This window comes from Dendrobium catenatum, unplaced genomic scaffold, assembly GCF_001605985.2.
Source record: "Dendrobium catenatum unplaced genomic scaffold, ASM160598v2 fragScaff_scaffold_231, whole genome shotgun sequence".
Lineage (NCBI taxonomy): Eukaryota > Viridiplantae > Streptophyta > Magnoliopsida > Asparagales > Orchidaceae > Dendrobium > Dendrobium catenatum.
The window spans coordinates 1,647,827-1,667,008 of NW_021318693.1; the positions used below are offsets into that span (position 1 = coordinate 1,647,827).

Consider the following 19,182-nt stretch of genomic DNA (forward strand, 5'->3'; position numbering starts at 1 on the left):
TCAATAGCTCCTTCTATATGTAAAGCTAACTCACCTCTGATCGATATACCCTTGATGGCATGACAGGACATAGCTCTTAAATTTAATGTCTCATATTAATCTATTTTAAATAAATTTCATTGTGACGACTAAATTAACTCTTGAATTTTCTATAAAATTTTAATTAACAAAAAATATTATAAGATTAATATTTTCAGCCTTCACTTTTGCATCCCTAATTAGTATCATAAGGAGTATCTAATTATTAATACATGCAAAAAAAATATTTATAATAAAATATTAAGAAAAAATAATAATTAGTAACACATGCATAGTTAAGCATTAAACTAAGTGATCATTCTATAACTCCCCCATACATCTGAACAAAGCCTCTCATCTTCTAAAGAATAGCATGGATGGCTACTCCCATCCTTCAATAAATCTACCTAGATCTTCCCCAGTTCCTCATCCCGTGCACTCTACTCCTTAAGGGCTCTCAAATCCAACATCAATGATATTGACACTGCTATCGTCTATAACTCCCCCATACATCTGAACAAGGCATCCGCTACCTTGTTCTATGTACTCGGCCTATACTGAATTTCAAAGTCATATCCTAATAACTTTTACAACCATCTCTGATGCTCCTCTGTCACCATCCTCTGCTCCAACAAGTACGTCAAACTCCGCTGGTCCATCCTAACAATGAAATACCAACCTAATAGCCACTTCTGGATGGTTAGCACAATGGTCATCAATTCCCTCTCATAGATTGACTTCAGCCTGGCTCTAACTGAAGTAGGCGATTGGTCGATGGCTCTACATGAGTACTGCTCCCACTCCATACCCTAAGGCATTTGTCTCCACTATGAAGACCTGAGTGAAATCGGGTTGGGCCAAAATCAGTAAAATGGTCATGGCCTTCTTCAATCTCTCAAAAGCTGTTGTGGTCGCCTCCCCAATAAGAAATCATCCTTCTTCAATTGTTTTGTCAATGGCCTTGTGATGGTGCTATAACCCTTCACGAACCTCTTATATTAACCAGTCAGTCCTAGGAATCCTCTTAGCTCCCTGAGATTCTTGGGCAGTGGCCATCTCAATATAGCATCAATTTTAGTCTGATCTGCAGCTACACCCTCTTGAGAGACTACATGTCCCAAGTACTCCACACTGGCCTAGGAAAAACAACATTTTGTTAAATTGGGCCTCTGTTGATGCTCATGTAACACCTTTAAAACATTTCTCAAGTGCTCATCATCTGACCTGTTGTAAACCAGAATATCATCAAAAAATACAAGCAAAAATCGCCTGAGATAGGGTCGGAAAATCTTGTTCATGAGGGATTGGAAAGTGGCTGGGAGCCTGGGCCATTAGTAAAGCCAAAATGCATCACTACAAATTCATAATGCCCCGCTTGAGTTCTAAAAGAAGTATTTGGTACATCCTTCCTTTTCATTCTGATTTGATGGTATTCTAACTTCAGATCTATCTTGGTGAAAATAACTGCCTCACTCTGCTCATCCAATAACTCATCTATCACTGGGATGGGAAACTTTTCTGACACAGTCTCCTTATTCACCACGTTATATTCCACGCAAAACCTCCAACTCTCATCCTTTTTCTTATCTAGTAACACAGGGCTAGAAAAGGACTCACATTGGGACTGATAATCCTTGCTTCCACCATATGTCTGATCAACTTCTCAATTTCATCCTTTTGAAATTAAGGATAGCGATAGAGCTTGACACTGATGGGTGACACACTTTCCCTCAAGGTGATAGCATGCTCCTACTCCCTTAGTGGTGTCAATCCCTAAGGTGGCTGAAAAATCTCACTGAACTGTTGAATCAATGGCTGCACTAAAAGAGAAATGTCCCCACCCTCCTCTAATCTAACCACCTCCAGCCTATGTAGCTCCACCAGGTAGCCTTCTCCCACCTCCTGCATGGTCCTCATCATGATTTTAAGTGATACTATGTCCTTGGAGATCCCTGTATCTCCCCTGATCACTATCTTCTCTCTTCCACTACGAACTCTATCGTCAATACTCCCCAGTTGACCTTGGTGTCGTCTGCAGCCACTTCATCCCCAGGATGATATCAGTTCTCCTTAACTCCAATAAGAAAAAATCATCCATCACCTGAGCCCCTTGTTTGGTCAACACTACTCCCCTACATACCCTCTGGCCCGTCTCCACATTCCTTGTTCCCATCATCACTCCATAACACCATGTATCCACCAATGTCACCCCCAATTGGTCCACAACCTGGTTGGAGATGAAATTGTGGGTAGTCTCAATGTTAATCAACACCACCACCTCTATGTTTACTATTTCTCCCTTCACCTTCATGGTATGACTCGGAGTGAATCTTACCACTGAGTTCAAGGAGACCTCTGCCACATCAAGATGCAGCTTGTCCTCCTCTCCCCCTATCTCACTCTCACCTCCCTCAGTTTCCTCGTCATCATAGACGGTGAGAACCTGAAGAGTTCGATCATTGCATTATGCCCTGAAGTATACTTCTCATCACATCTGAAGCGTAGCCCCTACACCCTCTTCTCCTTCATCTCCCTCTCTGTCAGTCTCTTCAAGTTCACCCTACTTCCTCCTACTGGCTTCTCCCTTGGGGTCTCACGAATGTTGCCCGATACAAGCCTCTTGGGTGCTAAGAGAGTGATAGTCATCCTGTAAGAGTTACCTGAACTGTTACCTCTGGCTCCCCTCTCTTTTTTTTCTGATCCTCCAGCTTTGTTAATAAATTAATTTTGTCTATATAAACCTTTGCCAGCTTATCCATCAAGTATGGTTGATGGGTAGAGAATGAACTATTTTCACGGTCTCCCTATTACCACCAATATTGCATCATGACCCTTTACAGATTTGCATAAACTTATTGTAAAATCCATAAGCAATCTCTTCTTATGTCCACTTTGGAATGGGAAGATGTTGCAACACTGCACTATTCTTTTGATGTTTGGTTCATAACTTATCAGAAACTTAACTTTCTCTCTTCGTACAAAATTTATCAAGATGCTACAACAACAACAATAATATCTAGCCTTTATCTCACTGTGGGGTTGGGTACATGAATCCTTTTTCTCCACTGCATTCTGTTATCATTTAAACCAAATAAAGAATTATCATTTCTATTTTTTTTTTAACCAATTTTTTTTAGATCAACCTCTATCTTTCTTAACATAAGTCAAATCTAATACATCAACTTTTTCTAACCGAGTCATCGAAAGGCCGCTGTGTTATGTGATCAAACAATCTAAGCCGACTCTCTCTAATCTTATCTTCCACTAGAGCTCATTTCGACAGTTTCTCTTTGTCAATTAACTTGATGAGGTGAGGTTGTTCATTTATCATGGTTATAGATTTTCCCACTTTTTTACATTTTTTACAGTATTTGAAGAATCATTAATTTGCTCCTGCATGGTTTTAAACAGTGCTTTAAAAATCGGACCGGACCGGCCGGTTCGACCGGTTCAACCGTGAACCGGTCACAAGGCCGATCTGGTTCAGCCCTAAAACCGCTTCTGCAAAGAACCGGACTGAACCGGTCAAAACCGGCCGGTTCAACCGCGAACCGGTGAACCGGTCCGGTTATTTTTGAACCGGCCGGTTCAAATCTCACAAATTTTAAGTATTTTTTTAAATAAATAAATTAATATATATTAAAAACATTTAATTAAAGTTAAATACACTTTATATAATAAGCACTTTTGTACTCAAAGCATCATGCCACATCTTCACATGACCTCCCCATGTGCTCCTTGGTGCAAGGATATAAATTAAATTTAAAATTTGAAAAATATTCAAATTTAAAATTATCATATTTTTATGAGTGTAAATTCTTATAATTATGAGATTTAATTTTCTTTTTGCTTTTATGTAAGATTTTAAAATAATTATTTTACTTAATTATATAAGTTTTTATGTTTCATAATTTTTTTAATTTAATTTTTTATCTCATACTTTGAATGATAACATTATTTTTATGTTAATTGTATTAAATTTAAATAATACTTATTATTTATTACGTCATCCGGTTCGACCCCGGTTAGACCGGTTGAACCGGTCGAACCGTGAACCCCTCCTTGTTCCGGTTCGTTGTCCGGTCCGGTTTTCAAAACCTTGATTTTAAATGCTACAGAGATACTCTTCATCAAATAAACTAAATTGTTCTTACCACTTTTCAGGGTGTTGCTTAGATGGGCTGACAATGTTCTCCATAATGAACATAACATATGGAGGTGACCTACATTTTTATTAATTTCCTTTCCCGGAATAAATAAAGAAGTCATACAAATTCTCTGTAGTTCGGCTAACAAATCAAATTCCAAACCTGCAGAGCTTTGGTTCTCTATGTTGCTGCAGGAGCATTGCAAGAAGCATTCGCAGCACTCCGTGATGCAAAGCTTCCAGACACAGCTGCCATGTTCTTGGTTGCTTGCCATGAGATATACGCACAAATGCGCTCTGAATCAGAATCTTCCCATGATCCATCAGATGGTATAGTTGATAGTAAAATAAAGTTCATTTTACCCAGCAAGAATATCGACGATGATGATGTGTTTGCCGTTAGCGAGTTTTATGGCGAGTATCAACGGAAACTGGTCCATCTTTGCATGGACTCTGTGCCGCTCTTCGACTGAATTTCGGCGAACATTTAAGGCTAGTTCATCCCCCTGAAGCACCTTATTGGAAAGTTATTGGAAAGATAACTAAATTCCTTGTCAACAGAACTCAAGGCTATCTGGCTTGGTTCAGCTCCGTTAAGCCTGGACAGAACTATATTCTTAACTGATAGCCTGACAAATAGAGCTTCACGTTCCATGCAGCATTGATAGTATTTCGTTTATTCTTTTAAGGCTCTCAGGACATAAGTATATTTCATTCTTTTTGTGATATAATTGTGCTCCAGATTATTGAATATTCATTGGTAAATAATCTGGTTGGATTCTGAAGCTTTGAAAGATTGCAGATATGCCTGAGGCAAGCTCTGCATAGTAACTTTTCAGACTACTTGCGTTGGCTAATGGAAATTAGAGAAGCTGCTCTAAGCCCATGAATGTGAGTTGATTAAGCTAGCTCCTTGGGTAATCTTAATATTTATGTATGGCCTTCTCATTTGAAAGTATTTGTGAAGAAAAACTAAATTATTAGCAATATTGGAGAATTATATGAACATGTTCATAATGGTTTCATCTGAGTTGACTGATATAAAATTTTAATTCATACCAAGCAAATTAATCTTGGACTATTTAGATTATTTGATTTTCTTGCCCATTGATGGTATCAAGTTTCATTCAAAGTTCATTAGTCAATTTTCTGAGCACAAATTAATTGTGTTCTATAGGAGTTCATAGCAAATGTGGCAAAAAATTTGCTATATGTTGTGCTAGTTTTTCTCTTTTAAATTACATTTGAAGTTAAATTTTAATTTCAACACTTAAATACATCTAGCATCTTTTTTTTTTTGTTTTGGAACGGAGTATTTACCCGCTAACATTTTAAAAGAAGCATTTGACGGCGTAATTAATTCCTCGGCGGAACATAACGAGGCCACTCACTGACATCGGGCTCATATTTGCCTTGCTCCATTGAAGAGGGGAGGCTGCAGTAGAGAAAATTCGAACCCAGAACGAGATTACCACCCGCTCAACAATCAAGCCTCCATGAGTATGTGGCTACATATTAACCCCTTAGAATGTATGATGGTTGTTGAAGCAATCAAGTAATAATTTCAAAGTGTACTATCTAGATCCAAATTTATGATGTAACAGGAGATCAGAGGAAGAGACATTTAATGTCACATCAGTTTTTTGTATTTCTTGCACTTTAGGAGAAACCTCATTGCCCCTCTTTCCTCTGTCTCATTTCTTTCTTGATTTTGGTCTATTTTTATTAATAAAATTTTAAAAATGTCTATAAATATTTTCTTAAGAAAATATCTTAAATGAGTGTTATGAAAAAACTACTCTAAATTATTCTATATTGAATTTTAAGAAATTTGAATATTTTAATTTAAGATTTGAGTTAATTATTTTATAAAAAAAGTTGGGATTTATATTTCATCAATATAAGATTGAAAAATTGCCCATTAGATAAAGATTTATGATGCAACAAATGAGACAATTGATCATAAATTATAATACTGATGACTTAAATTTACGAATTAAAAATCACTTTCTCATCCGACCATCAAATCTCAAATCCTTTCAATAAATCTATCATTGTTGATGCTTGGAAAATCATGAGATTCTCAACTATGGGGTGGTGTATTGTTTATATGCATACCCAAAATTTTCTATGTACCACTTTAGTGTTCAAATCGCATCAAAGTGCAAGATATTCATGGCAATCAATTCAATCAAATATTTAAATATTTTAGTTTTGTACAAAAATTAAGTACACGTATGAGGGGGACGGATCTTCCATCATGAAATGATCCACTTGTTTATGATGTAGTTCGCAATTGATGCCTTCATCATAAATGGAGATGGCGTTGACACAGTATGGTAGACATTAACTATGAATGATGGACTTCCAGGTTGAAGTTGGATGCTCTTAGAGGCATTACAATTGTCTTCCAGAGATCGTTGATCATCCTATTTTGCAAAGAGGAAATCAGATAAAAAAGTCTAACATAAATCTAGATGTTGACATCAAACGATGGAGTTGGTGTTGTCATGATCGACCTTATTAATGATAGCATGCATCGTTGTTGAGTGATGACAACCAAAAATTCAACGAGCCCGAGCTTTGGTGTTGACAACATGCATCAACAACTTGCATTAGCCTTATAGGCAATGCGTGCATTGACAACATTCATCAGCTATATATATAGATAATAATGTGTGTAAATATTGCTGACAGTGATAGATGACGAGATTGGCTAGTGTTAGGATTAGTATCAATTGTGTGCATTGGATTTTAGATGCTAGCATGCATCAAATATTACTGGCAAACAATTCGACGGAAGATAAAAGTTAAGTTTGATAATTACGCAATAGTGGTCAAAAGAATGTTATTAAGCAATGGTGATTAGAAAGTTATAATTAAACAACAATATTTGGATGATGGTGGTTAGACTATATTTTTGTCTGCGTCAATCATCAACATCGATTGTTGAGTTTAACTCTCCAACCCAAGTTAAGTTTAGCTCAAAGGGCAATGAGACCCATACTATCATGAATTTTATCATGATTTTTTAACTTTTAGAAAATTTATAATACATTTGAAATAACTACAATTGTTTATAAAATAGATTGTAAAATTGTTATAGAAAAAAAACTATTATAAAAAATAATTTTCTAGCATAAAATTTTTTAAAGTAATAAAAAATAATAGTTAAATAAAACTGTAATTAAGATCTGAAATGTCAAATAATAAAAAATATCTCTAAAAGAAACTTAGGTAGGCTTTATTTTGAAAAGCCTTTGTCCACTTCTTTTCCACTGTTCTTAAAAATTTTCATATAAAAAATCGCTATAAAAAATAACCTAACGCAGTTGTTGGGTTGGGCATCAGCATGATAAAAGAATATCCATTTGGACGCAAATTCTATCGACATGAAATAATTAATGAATAAAAGCAGACTCACCGTGGGGGTGCGGTGCCTTCTTGTACTCGCCCTCTCCCTTCGCTGAAGCAATCTGTTCAGCATCCGTTGATCCGGTTCTAAAACCCTCACTTCATCTCTCTATTCCCCTTACGTCTACGGAACGAAATCGATTCCCCGCAAATTCTATCGACATGAAATAATTAATGAATAAAAGCAGACTCACCGTGGGGGTGCGGTGCCTTCTTGTACTCGCCCTCTCCCTTCGCTGAAGCAATCTGTTCAGCATCCGTTGATCCGGTTCTAAAACCCTCACTTCATCTCTCTATTCCCCTTACGTCTACGGAACGAAATCGATTCCCCGCAGTCCACCCAATTCTACCTCTCCTGCTTTTTTTTTAATCCCAATTGAAGCTTCTTCCGCACTTGTCCGGAATCAAAATCAATCTCCATTCCTTCAGCAACCCCAAAGATCACGCCTTTAAATGGCTTGTCAAATGCCGATATCGCAAACCCAATCCTTTTCAAACACTCGAACCCCGTCGCTCTCTCTCCTCTTCAAGACTCCTGCTGTTCAAGTGTTGGTTCCGCGATCTAGGCTGTCCACGGGGCACGGTGCTCGTCGGAGGATGAACGGCGCCAGGCTGAGGAACGCTGGAGTTGTGAAGGCGACGGCAACGGAGATGCCGAGCAAACGGCGTTCTGGGGATGAGGTGAAGGGGTTTGTGGATGAGATGAGAGCTGTGGCGATGAAGCTGCACACTAGGGACCAGGCTAAGGAGGGGGAGAAGGAGCCGGAGGGGAAGCCAGTGGCGAAATGGGAATTTACCCGCTAACATTTTAAAAGAAGCATTTGACGGCGTAATTAATTCCTCGGCGGAACATAACGAGGCCACTCACTGACATCGGGCTCATATTTGCCTTGCTCCATTGAAGAGGGGAGGCTGCAGTAGAGAAAATTCGAACCCAGAACGAGATTACCACCCGCTCAACAATCAAGCCTCCATGAGTATGTGGCTACATATTAACCCCTTAGAATGTATGATGGTTGTTGAAGCAATCAAGTAATAATTTCAAAGTGTACTATCTAGATCCAAATTTATGATGTAACAGGAGATCAGAGGAAGAGACATTTAATGTCACATCAGTTTTTGTATTTCTTGCACTTTAGGAGAAACCTCATTGCCCCTCTTCCCCCTCTTTGTCTCATGTCTTTCTTGATTTTGGTCTGCTTTTATTAATAAAATTTTAAATATGTCAATAAATATTTTCTTAAAAAATTATCTTAAATGAGTGTTATGAAAAACTACTCTAAATTATTCTATATTGAATTTTAAGAAATTTGAATATTTTAATTTAAGATTTGAGATAATTATTTTATAAAAAAGTTGGGATTTATATTTCATCAACATAAGATTGAAAATTTGCCCATTAGATAAAGATTTACGATGCAACAAATGAGACAATTGATCATAAATTATAATACTGATGACTTAAATTTACGAATTAAAAATCACTTTCTCATCCGACCATCAAATCTCAAATCCTTTCAATAAATCTATCATTGTTGATGCTTGGAAAATCATGAGATTCTCAACTATGGGCCATGGAAAAAAAATTTTAATTTCTCTTATAGGGTGGTGTATTGTTTATATGCATACCCAAAATTTTCTATGTACCACTTTAGTGTTCAAATCGCATCAAAGTGCAAGAAATTCATGGCAAGCAATTCAATCAAATATTTAAATATTTTAGTTTTGTACAAAAATTAAGTACACATATGAGGGGGACGGATCTTCCACCATGAAATGATCCACTTGTTTATGTTGTAGGTTGAAATTGATGTCTTTATCATAAATGGAGAAGGCGTTGACACAGTATGGTAGACATTAACTGTGAATGATGGACTTCCAGGTTGAAGTTGGATGCTCTTAGAGGCATTACAATTGTCTTCCAGAGATCGTTTTACGATATATTTGATCATCCTATTTTGCAAAGAGGAAATCAGATAAAAAAGTCTAATATAAATCTTGATGTTGACATCAAATGACGGAGTTGGTGTTGTCATGATCGACCTTATTAATGATAGCATGCATCGTTGTTAAGTAATGACAACCAAAAATTCAACGAGCCCGAGCTTTGGTGTTGATAACATGCATCAACAGCTTGCATTGGCCTTATAGGCAATGCGTGCATTGACAACATTCATCAGCTATATAGATAATACTTTGAGTAAATATTGCTGACAGTGATAGATGATGAGATTGGCTAGTATTAAAATTATTGGCAAAGAATTTGACGGAAGATAAAAAGTAAGTTTGATAATTAGGCGATAGTGATCAGGAGAATGTTATTAAGCAATGGTGATTAGAAAGTTATAATTAAACAACAATATTTGGATGATGGTGGTTGGACTATATTTTTGTTTGTGTCAATCGTCGACATCGATTGTTGAGTTTAACTCTCCAACCCAAGTTAAGTTTAGCTCAAAGGGCAATGAGACCCATACTATCACGAATTTTATCATGATTTTTTAACTTTTAGAAAATTTATAATACATTTGAAATAACTACAATTTTTTATAAAATAGATTGTAAAATTGTTATAGAAAAAAAACTATTATAAAAAATAATTTTCTACAATAAAAATTTTTAAAGTAATAAAAAATAATAGTTAAATAAAACTGTAATTAAGGTCTGAAATGTCAAATAATAAAAAATATCCTTAAAGAAACTTAGGTGGGCTTTATTTTGAAAAGCCTTTGTCCACTTCTTTTCCACTGTTCTTAAAAAATTTTATATAAAAAATCGCTATAATAAAAAAAAAACCTAACGCAGTTGTTGGGTTGGGCATCATATGATAAAAGAATATCCATTTGGACGCAAATTCTATCGACATGAAATAATTAATGAATAAAAGCAGACTCAGCGTGGGCAAATTATTGAGTCAGGTGATCGAACGCAGAGATACGTTCGGTTCTACAGTAACCTGCGTTTTATTATAGCACTGCTACAGTAAAGCACAGATTACTATAAAGAGAGAGACCGCACAGGTTACTGTAGACAGAGAGAGACCGAACGCATCTATTTGTCAGGATGCAATAATTTGCCCTCAGGCGTGGGGGTGCGGTGCCTTCTTTTACTCACCCTCTCCCTTCGCTGAAGCAATCTGTTCAGCATCCGTTGATCCGGTTCTAAAACCCTCACTTCATCTCTCTATTCCCCTTACGTCTACGGAACGAAATCGATTCCCCGCAGTCCACCCAATTCTACCTCTCCTGCTTTTTTTTTATCCCAATTGAAGCTTCTTCCGCACTTGTCCGGAATCAAAATCAATCTCCATTCCTTCAGCAACCCCAAAGATCACGCCTTTAAATGGCTTGTCAAATGCCGATATCGCAAACCCAATCCTTTTCAAACACTCGAACCCCGTCGCTCTCTCTCCTCTTCAAGACTCCTGCTGTTCAAGTGTTGGTTCCGCGTTCTAGGCTGTCCACGGGGCACGGTGCTCGTCGGAGGATGAACGGCGCCAGGCTGAGGAACGCTGGAGTTGTGAAGGCGACGGCAACGGAGATGCCGAGCAAACGGCGTTCTGGGGATGAGGTGAAGGGGTTTGTGGAGGAGATGAGAGCTGTGGCGATGAAGCTGCACACTAGGGACCAGGCTAAGGAAGGTGAGAAGGAGCCGGAGGGGAAGCCAGTGGCGAGATGGGAGCCGACAGTGGAAGGGTATCTTCGTTTCTTGGTGGACAGCAAGGTAGTGTATGATACTCTGGAGTCCATCGTTTCTGAGGCTGCTTGTCCTTGGTGTAAGTCATTTTGCTTGAGTAATGCTCACTGATTTGAGATTTTTCTTGCTCGCTTTTACTTGCTGTGTTAGCTTATGTTCCTGTTGGGTGTTTTGGTATATTCTTTTATTCCTATGGGAGGAATAGTATATGAGTGAGCATGCTTGTGATATAGCATAGTGTTCTATTCTACTTAAGATTTGCAGATCTTTTTTGTCTGTTAGATCAAGAAAAGAGAGGATCCTGAAAACTAGTACTTCCTGCCCAAATTTTTTGTTATGATGAGTTCCAAAATCGTTGAATTTATTTATTTTTGTAAATTATGGAACTTTTTTGTTTTGATTTGTTCGCCTTATTTGTGTTCATAGTTTGCATTGCAGTATTATGTCCACTTCAATCATAAGATGATGTGAAAGAAACATTTAATCCTTTTTTTAAGTGAAAGAAAGTTTTGTTGGTTGGTGGTTGTGGGATATCAAGATGTCATGGATAGAAAATACAATGTGTGAACCTGTGTTGCATAAAGTACTGTATTTTTTTTTTTTGGGGAAAATTTTTAGTACAGTATCACAAATTTGGTGTAGGTGCGTGATTATATCCTAAGGACTTCAAATAACTTTCATATGATATTTATTAACTAAGGCTTAGACAGCTTTCTTATTGCTTTATAAAATAACTTTTTAGTGTAAACATTTTTAACTAAAAAATTATTTTAGAAAACAGTAAAAAAGCTATCCCAAACGAAACTTAAGTTGGCATCCATTTTTTGTGGAAGTTAAATTTTTGGTTTCTACGTGGAATGATTGCTTTACAACATATCTGTATGCATACGATCAATAGAGAAGTCCTGAAGTGTTCAGGTTTTTTTTCTCTTTTCGATGGATATGGACATGGTACCTTTTTTTTTTATTCCTTTTTTCCTTTTGGAGGGTGTGGGTGAGGTGATGGAATTATCATTAATGTGCGTTTCATGCATTTTCAGTTGATTCCTTTTGAAGAAGAGCTTTATCTTCATTGCAGATGCTGAGTTCAGGAGCACAGGTCTAGAAAGATCAGAAAAGTTAACCAAGGATTTAGAGTGGTTCAAGGAGCAAGGGCATGCAATTCCAGATCCTTCAACTCCTGGACTGACTTATTCTCAGTTATTGAAAGAGCTATCTGTAAAGGATCCTCAGGCATTCATTTGTCATTTTTACAACATCTATTTTGCTCATACTGCTGGTGGTCGTATGATTGGTAAAAAGGTATTTTTGGCTTTTGCCCTTTTCTATGGTTAAAGTTTGTTTTGTTTTGAGGTTTGCGTAGGCACAACAAATGTGTTTTTATTTTAACTTATAGAACAAATTGCTATATCATTTTTTAAAAAATTAGAAATTGGAATAACAAATGTGTTGAACAAAAACAAAACAAATTAAAGCCAAAAAAATTACTTAATCCTAAACAAACATTAAATATCAATTCTGTTTGTTTCTATCTTTCATTGTTATTATCATTGAAGCGCAAATCTTTTATCATGAATATGTTGGCTATGGAAAATTGTTGGAGAATGCTCCATATAACATCCATAAAACAAATGAACTTGGCCTACCTAAGGGTTCCTTTATTTTGCTTGGTATGATGAAAATTATGTGTAGAAATTTCTTAAACGGGTATCTTAGGGATGTACCCACATCAGATATAGAGCATATATGAGTAACTACCAATATATAACTACAAATCACAATCATTATCCAAATTCTTTATCTGATAGTTAAAATGTTCCAATCCGTATATATACCTGGAAATTATAATATTATATATCCATCAAATTGTTCATCAATGATGCGGAGCATTTTAACTTAAAATGTTCCTTAACTTATTTTATTTAGTTTGTTACATGTCTTTAGAATCTTCTAGTATTCTCTAGGTTTTATCTATTGGAGTATTATATATATGGAATGTGTAAGAAGAATGGAGCATTGATGAATAGAATTCTACTTTAAGCCTTTGAGCTTTGTGTTTGTCCTGGATTGGGAATTACTTCTTGTAGTAGGGTTCGCCATTCCTCGGCCCCGGTTGGTTTGCAACTCTTGACGAACTTCAACAGAGAGTCGATTGAAGTTAGCGGAGAGTTCATCCAGCTGTCTCGCCATTCTAGTTTGTTCCCTCCAGAGGGCCTCTGAACTTCGATCGTCGTCGGGAGCATTGCGAGGATTTCCATCTGCCATTGCCTAACATGAAGAGTTTCTCTTGGTGTGATATCTGCACCGAGAGTACCTCGGCACTGCAAGAATGAATTCTCAATCCAATGACAAGCACAAAACTCAAAGGCTTAATGTATAATTTTATTCATCAATGCTCAATTCCTCTTACACATTCTATATATATAATACTCAAATAGACAAAACCTAGAGAATCCTACAAGATTCTAGAAACTTGTAACAAACTAAATAAAATAACCTAAAGAACATTTTAAGCTAAAATGCTCCGCATCAATCTGAATTTTTGTTGGGGATCCCCTTTTTTCCTTCCATAAATGTGCAAATTTTTTGTATGAAATTTTCAAAAATTCTTTAAATTGTTTCTGATATCAAAATTTAGTTAATAGACTAGTTTGAGTTCAAACAGTAAAAAATGTGTTATTTATGGTAATTTATGGTAGAGCTTGTAGCTGCATTGATATATAATGGACGGATATACTTGCATGTAAATTTGTCTGCATGTATATGTCATAGTTCTTCAGACTTTGATTCATACAGTAGCTGTTTACACTGTTGAGTTTGCAGACATTTGCATTTTAACATCTATCTGCAGACAAATTTGTAAGTATGTCGGATTTTTGTAAACTATATCAAAATGATATTTTGCATCTATTAAGCTTTTAGATGAATCAATTTTCATGTTTCAGAACTGATTTTTTATTAGATATTTCTTAATTAGTTCGATATCTTTTGGGTTTTATTTAACTTGTTCTGGGACTTTAGTAATTGAGCGGATACCTTAGTAAATGTCGAGCCATTAGCAGACAACCATAGATTTCAGCGATGCAACTCAAAAATAAAACTGCATTTAGATATGTTGTCTAATTGACCTTTGCAAATTAGAGCCTGGTCTTACTAGCTGTGCAAATCATCGAGGAATGAGCAAATATTCTCTGTAATAGTCGAAGATTGTAGTATCTCAAATGATAACAAAAATTGCCTTGGGCATTTTTTACAAAATTTGATATTTTTCTCATGTATTGACCTTCTGGATAAAGCATCCATAGAAGGTTAGCGCATCGATTTCATGAATTTGGATGTGAGAATTTATTACTTGACAGTGGCTATTGATTTATCTCTCTGCATTTTCTAGGTGGCTGAGAAGATACTGGATGGCAAAGAACTTGAATTTTACAAGTGGGAAGGAGATCTTCGCCAGCTATTACAGAATGTAAGGGAGAAACTCAATGAAGTAGCTAATGTAAGGCTTGTACCATAACTCTTGTTGTTAATTTGCATCATAATACTTCACTTGAAACTGTTTTCTTTCACTGAGATGCACAAATTGCCAATTTTCAGGATTGGTCTAGAGAAGAGAAGAACCATTGTCTTGAGGAGACCGAAAAATCTTTCAAATTTTCGGGAGATATTCTTCGCTTGATATTATCATAATATCTTTTTTATTTGTCGTTTACCAATATGTAATATGTTTGCACATCTTATTTCTGTTAGGAATGTTCATGTCCAAAAGCTCGTTACAACTTCAGAATGCAATCCTCCAAAAAGATGTTAATGAGTTGCAGGGCTTTTGAGATTGCTCTGTAATGTTTTAGAAGAATTAATATGCCTTTTAATTGTTAAGTAAATAATATTTAATGAGTAATGGTAAGCTATTATTTTGGAAAATACTGTCATTGGCATGTCTAAAGTTCTGAATGAGAAAAATGGAGGATTACATTAGGTAGTCGACAATCAGCATAAAATTTATCTAATAATCATGACATAAACCCTTTAATACAAGGCTATTATTTTGGATTCATATCTTGTTGGAACGCAAACTTGAAGCTCATGTTACAGAACAATGCAAACTTTCATTCAAGTTTATTTAGTTTGATTGAAAATGCTTGCGGCTAAGATGCTTTTTAAGGAGGATTCAATTTGAGAATCTCAAGATTTTTAACAAGTTAAATGTCGCCTGCAGCTAGTTTTGTTTAGTTACCATATATTTATTAATTGGAACTTGTTCATACATGGATTTTCAATTTTTGCATGCAAAAGGGCTATTTATTGTGTGAGAGCATCCTTTCTTAAGAAACTTGGTTTTAGATACATACGCTGTTTTTAGTAAGCTGGCCCTTAATTTTCCTCTATTTGACTTGATTTCAAATATTTGCATTCTGAAAAAGGCTTATTTGTTATAAGATTTCAGCTAAAACAATGCTGTTTTTCAAGTTTTCCTATGACTCTTATGTTAATGATGGACCGGCCGATTTGACTAGGAGGGAATTAGGAAGTTTTCTAATCATGAGGAAGTTATTTATGAAGGTTCTTAATCAAAGAGGAATTATTTAGGAAAATTTTAATTACTCTTATGAGGGAATTATTTAGGGGAAGAGATTTAATTTAAATTCTTGTTTAAAGGGGATTAATTATAAGATGCTTCTTAATTAAAAAGGGTAGATTTGTGGGCTGATTTGTAGGGGATTAATTGTGAGATATTTCTTAATTGAAGCGGGCAGATTTGGGTGCTGATTTGAGAGGAATTGATGGAGGGCTGTTTTGTTATTTTATTGTTTATTGTTTGCTTTAAATAGTTGATTTACCCTAGGGTTAGGATAGCTTATGTTGTTTGTTGAGATTGATTTGGGAGATGCTAGAGGCAGGGATTATTCGACCCAGTGACAGTCCATTTTTCAGTACAGTGCTATTAGTTTAGTACTTCAACAACAGTTTCTTTCATTCCACTTTGAGGATAAGGTGACACTTTGGGAGGGGAGTATTGATGGATCGAATGATTTGATTGAGAGAGAATTATGAAGTTTCCTAATCAAGAGGAATCTATTTAGGAAGGTTCTTAATCATAGGGAAGTATTTAGGAAAATTTTAATTACAATTAAGAGGGAATTATTTAAGGCAAGTAATTTAATTTGAATTATGATTTGGAGAGAATTAATTAGGAGATGCTTCCTAATTAAAAAAGGCAGATTTTGGGGTTGATTTAAAGGGGATTAATTAGGAAATGTTTCCTAATTAGAGAGGGCAGATTTGGGATGAAATTTGAGGGCTGTTTTGATTGTTGTTTATTGTTTGTTATTATGAGTAGTAAGGTTTATATTACTCTTTGTATGGAGAATTTTATTTGAGAGTGGCTGTAGATTTTTTTTTTTTTTTCTTTGTGAGGACTTTCTAGTGGCATTTAGAATGTTTGGGAAAACTAATCTTCCTCATATGAATCTTGTTTTTCGTATTGAAGTTATAATCCAAAATCAACCATTAATATTGATATTTCTGTAGTTTTCATTGTTTGTTTGTTATTTTTATCTCCAAGGCGTATCAGTTCCTCTTTATGATATGCATATTATGTTATTTAAGTAATTGCTAACCAATGATCTTTAAGCAAAATGTGCAATATGCAATTGACTACTTTATTGGAAAGCTTTTAGAGCGCCTTCCATCCCATGGAGCAAGCTCGTCCATATATTTTACTCTGATTTGCAAATTATTATTCAGGTTTGCTCTAATATTCTCATTTGTAAGCTTTCATTTTACTGCACTAATTGAAAAAAAAAAATTGTATTGCTCTCCTTATTTAGAAAGATTGCTTGAAAAATCTTTTGTGGACTATAAATGGATAGCTTGAATGACTGAGAATTTGCTGAAGGCTTCACATTAGAGTACGATGCTGACTGCTGAAACTTTAGCTTTTGTTGCCCACTAGACATTGTGTAATCTCCACTCATTATTTGTTGCTATTCATCAATAGCTCTTTTTTAAATGGATGCTCAAAATTTCTACCACAATGGTGAGATCTGGAAAATGAAGTTCTATGTAACACAACTTTGAGATGAAACATCTAAAGCTTTGTTTGGGATGGCTTCCGTACTGCTTTCTAAAGTAATTTTCTAGTATAAAAATTTGTAATATAAAAAATTACTTTAAAACGCAGTGAATAAGGCTTCATTTGGGATAGCTTTCTTACTACTTAAAGTAGCTTTTTAGCACCTTCTTAAAGTAGCTTTCTAGCACAAAAAAAAAGATGCTTTAAAAAATAGTAAGAAAGCTGTCCCAAATGAAGCCTAAGCATCTAATCATTTCGAGTTATTATCTTTTGCAATTGGTGCATGAAATTAATCTTCTTAATGATTGGTCTCATTGACATGTAAAGGTACCTTCTTCGTCTTTTCGTGTTTGGCTGACTTCGCATCTGTTTTTGGTTGCACTTGTGCTCTAATTTTATTTTTTGATTGGATGCATTGTGGTCGAGTGCTTTGGACTCTTGGTGGTGGTATTTGTATCAATTGTCGGTTTTCATATGCTTGGCCCGTACTTGGTGGTGTTGTTTGGATGGTCTGGTTGGTTAACATTCTCTCTCAGTTGGCTGTGGTCGTGGGTTGCTTGGCTGCGAGTTATGGTTTTTGGGCAATGATGTTGCGTGGGCTCACTTGTCTTAAGCCATGGCTCGTGGCAACCTTTGGTTTTCTCCTTCCAAACTGGATGGCCGGGGCCTGGTTTGGGATTGGTTGGAAGTCTATGTCGGTTGCTGAGCCCGATGGTTCTCACTATCATCCTTTTGTATCTCTGTAACTTTTTCGTACTGGCTTTTTAGCTTCTTTGTAACCTTTATTTTTGTTGGAATGAAATTTTTATTTTGCTTAAAAAAAAAAAGTACTTCCTCTCCTTCAGGAAAAGTTATTACGTCCGGACAAAAAATCGAAAATCCGGACGTATACCGAGCGATACCGAGAGTTCGGTACCCAGCTCCAAGTGACGTGGCACGTTGTTATTGGTCTCTGGACGCGTTCGATGTCCGAACACAATAATCACTCCTCTAGAGCCTCGCTCTTCTCAAGTTCTAGAGCCTCGCTCTTCTCAAGTTTTTTGATAGGACACGTATGATAGATCCCACACCATGTACTGATAATTGGTTGAGAGACTAATTTATCACTATTAGCAATCTTATTATTGTCTATGCAATGCAGTATGTAAATTTAACTCCTGTTCTGTCTCACTCTACCTAATATATGTTGCACTTCATCTTTTTTATTATTTTTTAGCTGCTCTTAATTGTGGATTTCATTATTCTAACTCATCACAACCTATTCTTATTGTTTATACTAATTTCAATTGGATTGGAGATCTTATAAATTGTAAATCTATCACTATTTTTTTATTTTTCTTGCAACTCTCATTTGATTTCATGGCTGAATAAAAATAAAATAAAATTTGCTTGTTTTAGTATTGAAATTGTACTTCATGCTCACAATGGAGAAGTTATTTTTGCTTCAATTGATACTCATTAATAAAGATAATCATTACTCAAAATAATATTTAATGGATAATCATATATATATATATATATTATTCAATTATTAGAATATTTAATGTACTTTAACTGTCCTTTTATTATGCTTTTATAAATACTCAACAATAAGGCAATAAATATGTAATTATGAATACATATTTATTATCATTTTATTGAGTAATTATAAAAACGTAGCAAAAAAACAATAATAAATCAGAACGGTTCTTGCCATCTGGTCTCCGCATAGTATGAGGTAGCATAAATTCAAAAGATTAATTTAATGACATTTTAATCTTTTTTAAATGATTCAGACCATTGGATTGAAGTTTTTATTACAAAAATAAATGTTTTTTATTACTCAAAACCG

At 35.5% G+C, this 19,182-nt stretch overlaps 2 protein-coding genes across 3 annotated transcripts in view; both read left to right on the plus strand.

Annotated features, from left to right (window-relative positions):
- LOC110104186 (WD repeat-containing protein 11-like) overlaps positions 1-4,689 on the plus strand; it is a 90,728-nt gene extending 86,039 nt beyond the window's left edge. Inside the window, exons 19-20 of the mRNA XM_028693102.1 lie at positions 4,183-4,236; positions 4,335-4,689. Coding sequence (XP_028548935.1) covers positions 4,183-4,236; positions 4,335-4,638 — 358 coding nt within the window. The 3' untranslated portion in view covers positions 4,639-4,689. The remainder of the gene's footprint in view (positions 1-4,182; positions 4,237-4,334) is intronic.
- A 3,089-nt stretch (positions 4,690-7,778) lies between these two features.
- On the plus strand, positions 7,779-15,199 carry LOC110104187 (heme oxygenase 1, chloroplastic). Of its 2 annotated transcripts, XM_020833179.2 has the most exons (5): positions 7,779-8,364; positions 11,254-11,354; positions 12,354-12,577; positions 14,667-14,774; positions 14,873-15,199. In XM_020833179.2, exons 1-5 carry the CDS (start codon positions 8,033-8,035, stop codon positions 14,963-14,965), a joined length of 858 nt encoding a protein of 285 aa, XP_020688838.1. In that variant the 5' UTR covers positions 7,779-8,032; the 3' UTR covers positions 14,966-15,199. The 2 variants fall into 2 exon arrangements, with proteins under 2 accessions (XP_020688838.1, XP_020688836.1); XM_020833177.2 differs by lacking the exon at positions 7,779-8,364 and having other exon boundaries at positions 10,659-11,354; positions 14,873-15,176.
- Positions 15,200-19,182: the final 3,983 nt, after the last annotated feature.

Bases quoted from the DNA above. Each gene is read 5' to 3' on its own strand.
- LOC110104187 (XM_020833179.2), top strand. From the start codon at position 8,033: ATGGCTTGTCAAATGCCGATATCGCAAACCCAATCCTTTTCAAACACT. The intron at 11,355-12,353 runs GTAAGTCATTTT...TCTTCATTGCAG, and splicing joins TGAGGCTGCTTGTCCTTGGT to ATGCTGAGTTCAGGAGCACA. The intron at 14,775-14,872 runs GTAAGGCTTGTA...GCCAATTTTCAG, and splicing joins AACTCAATGAAGTAGCTAAT to GATTGGTCTAGAGAAGAGAA.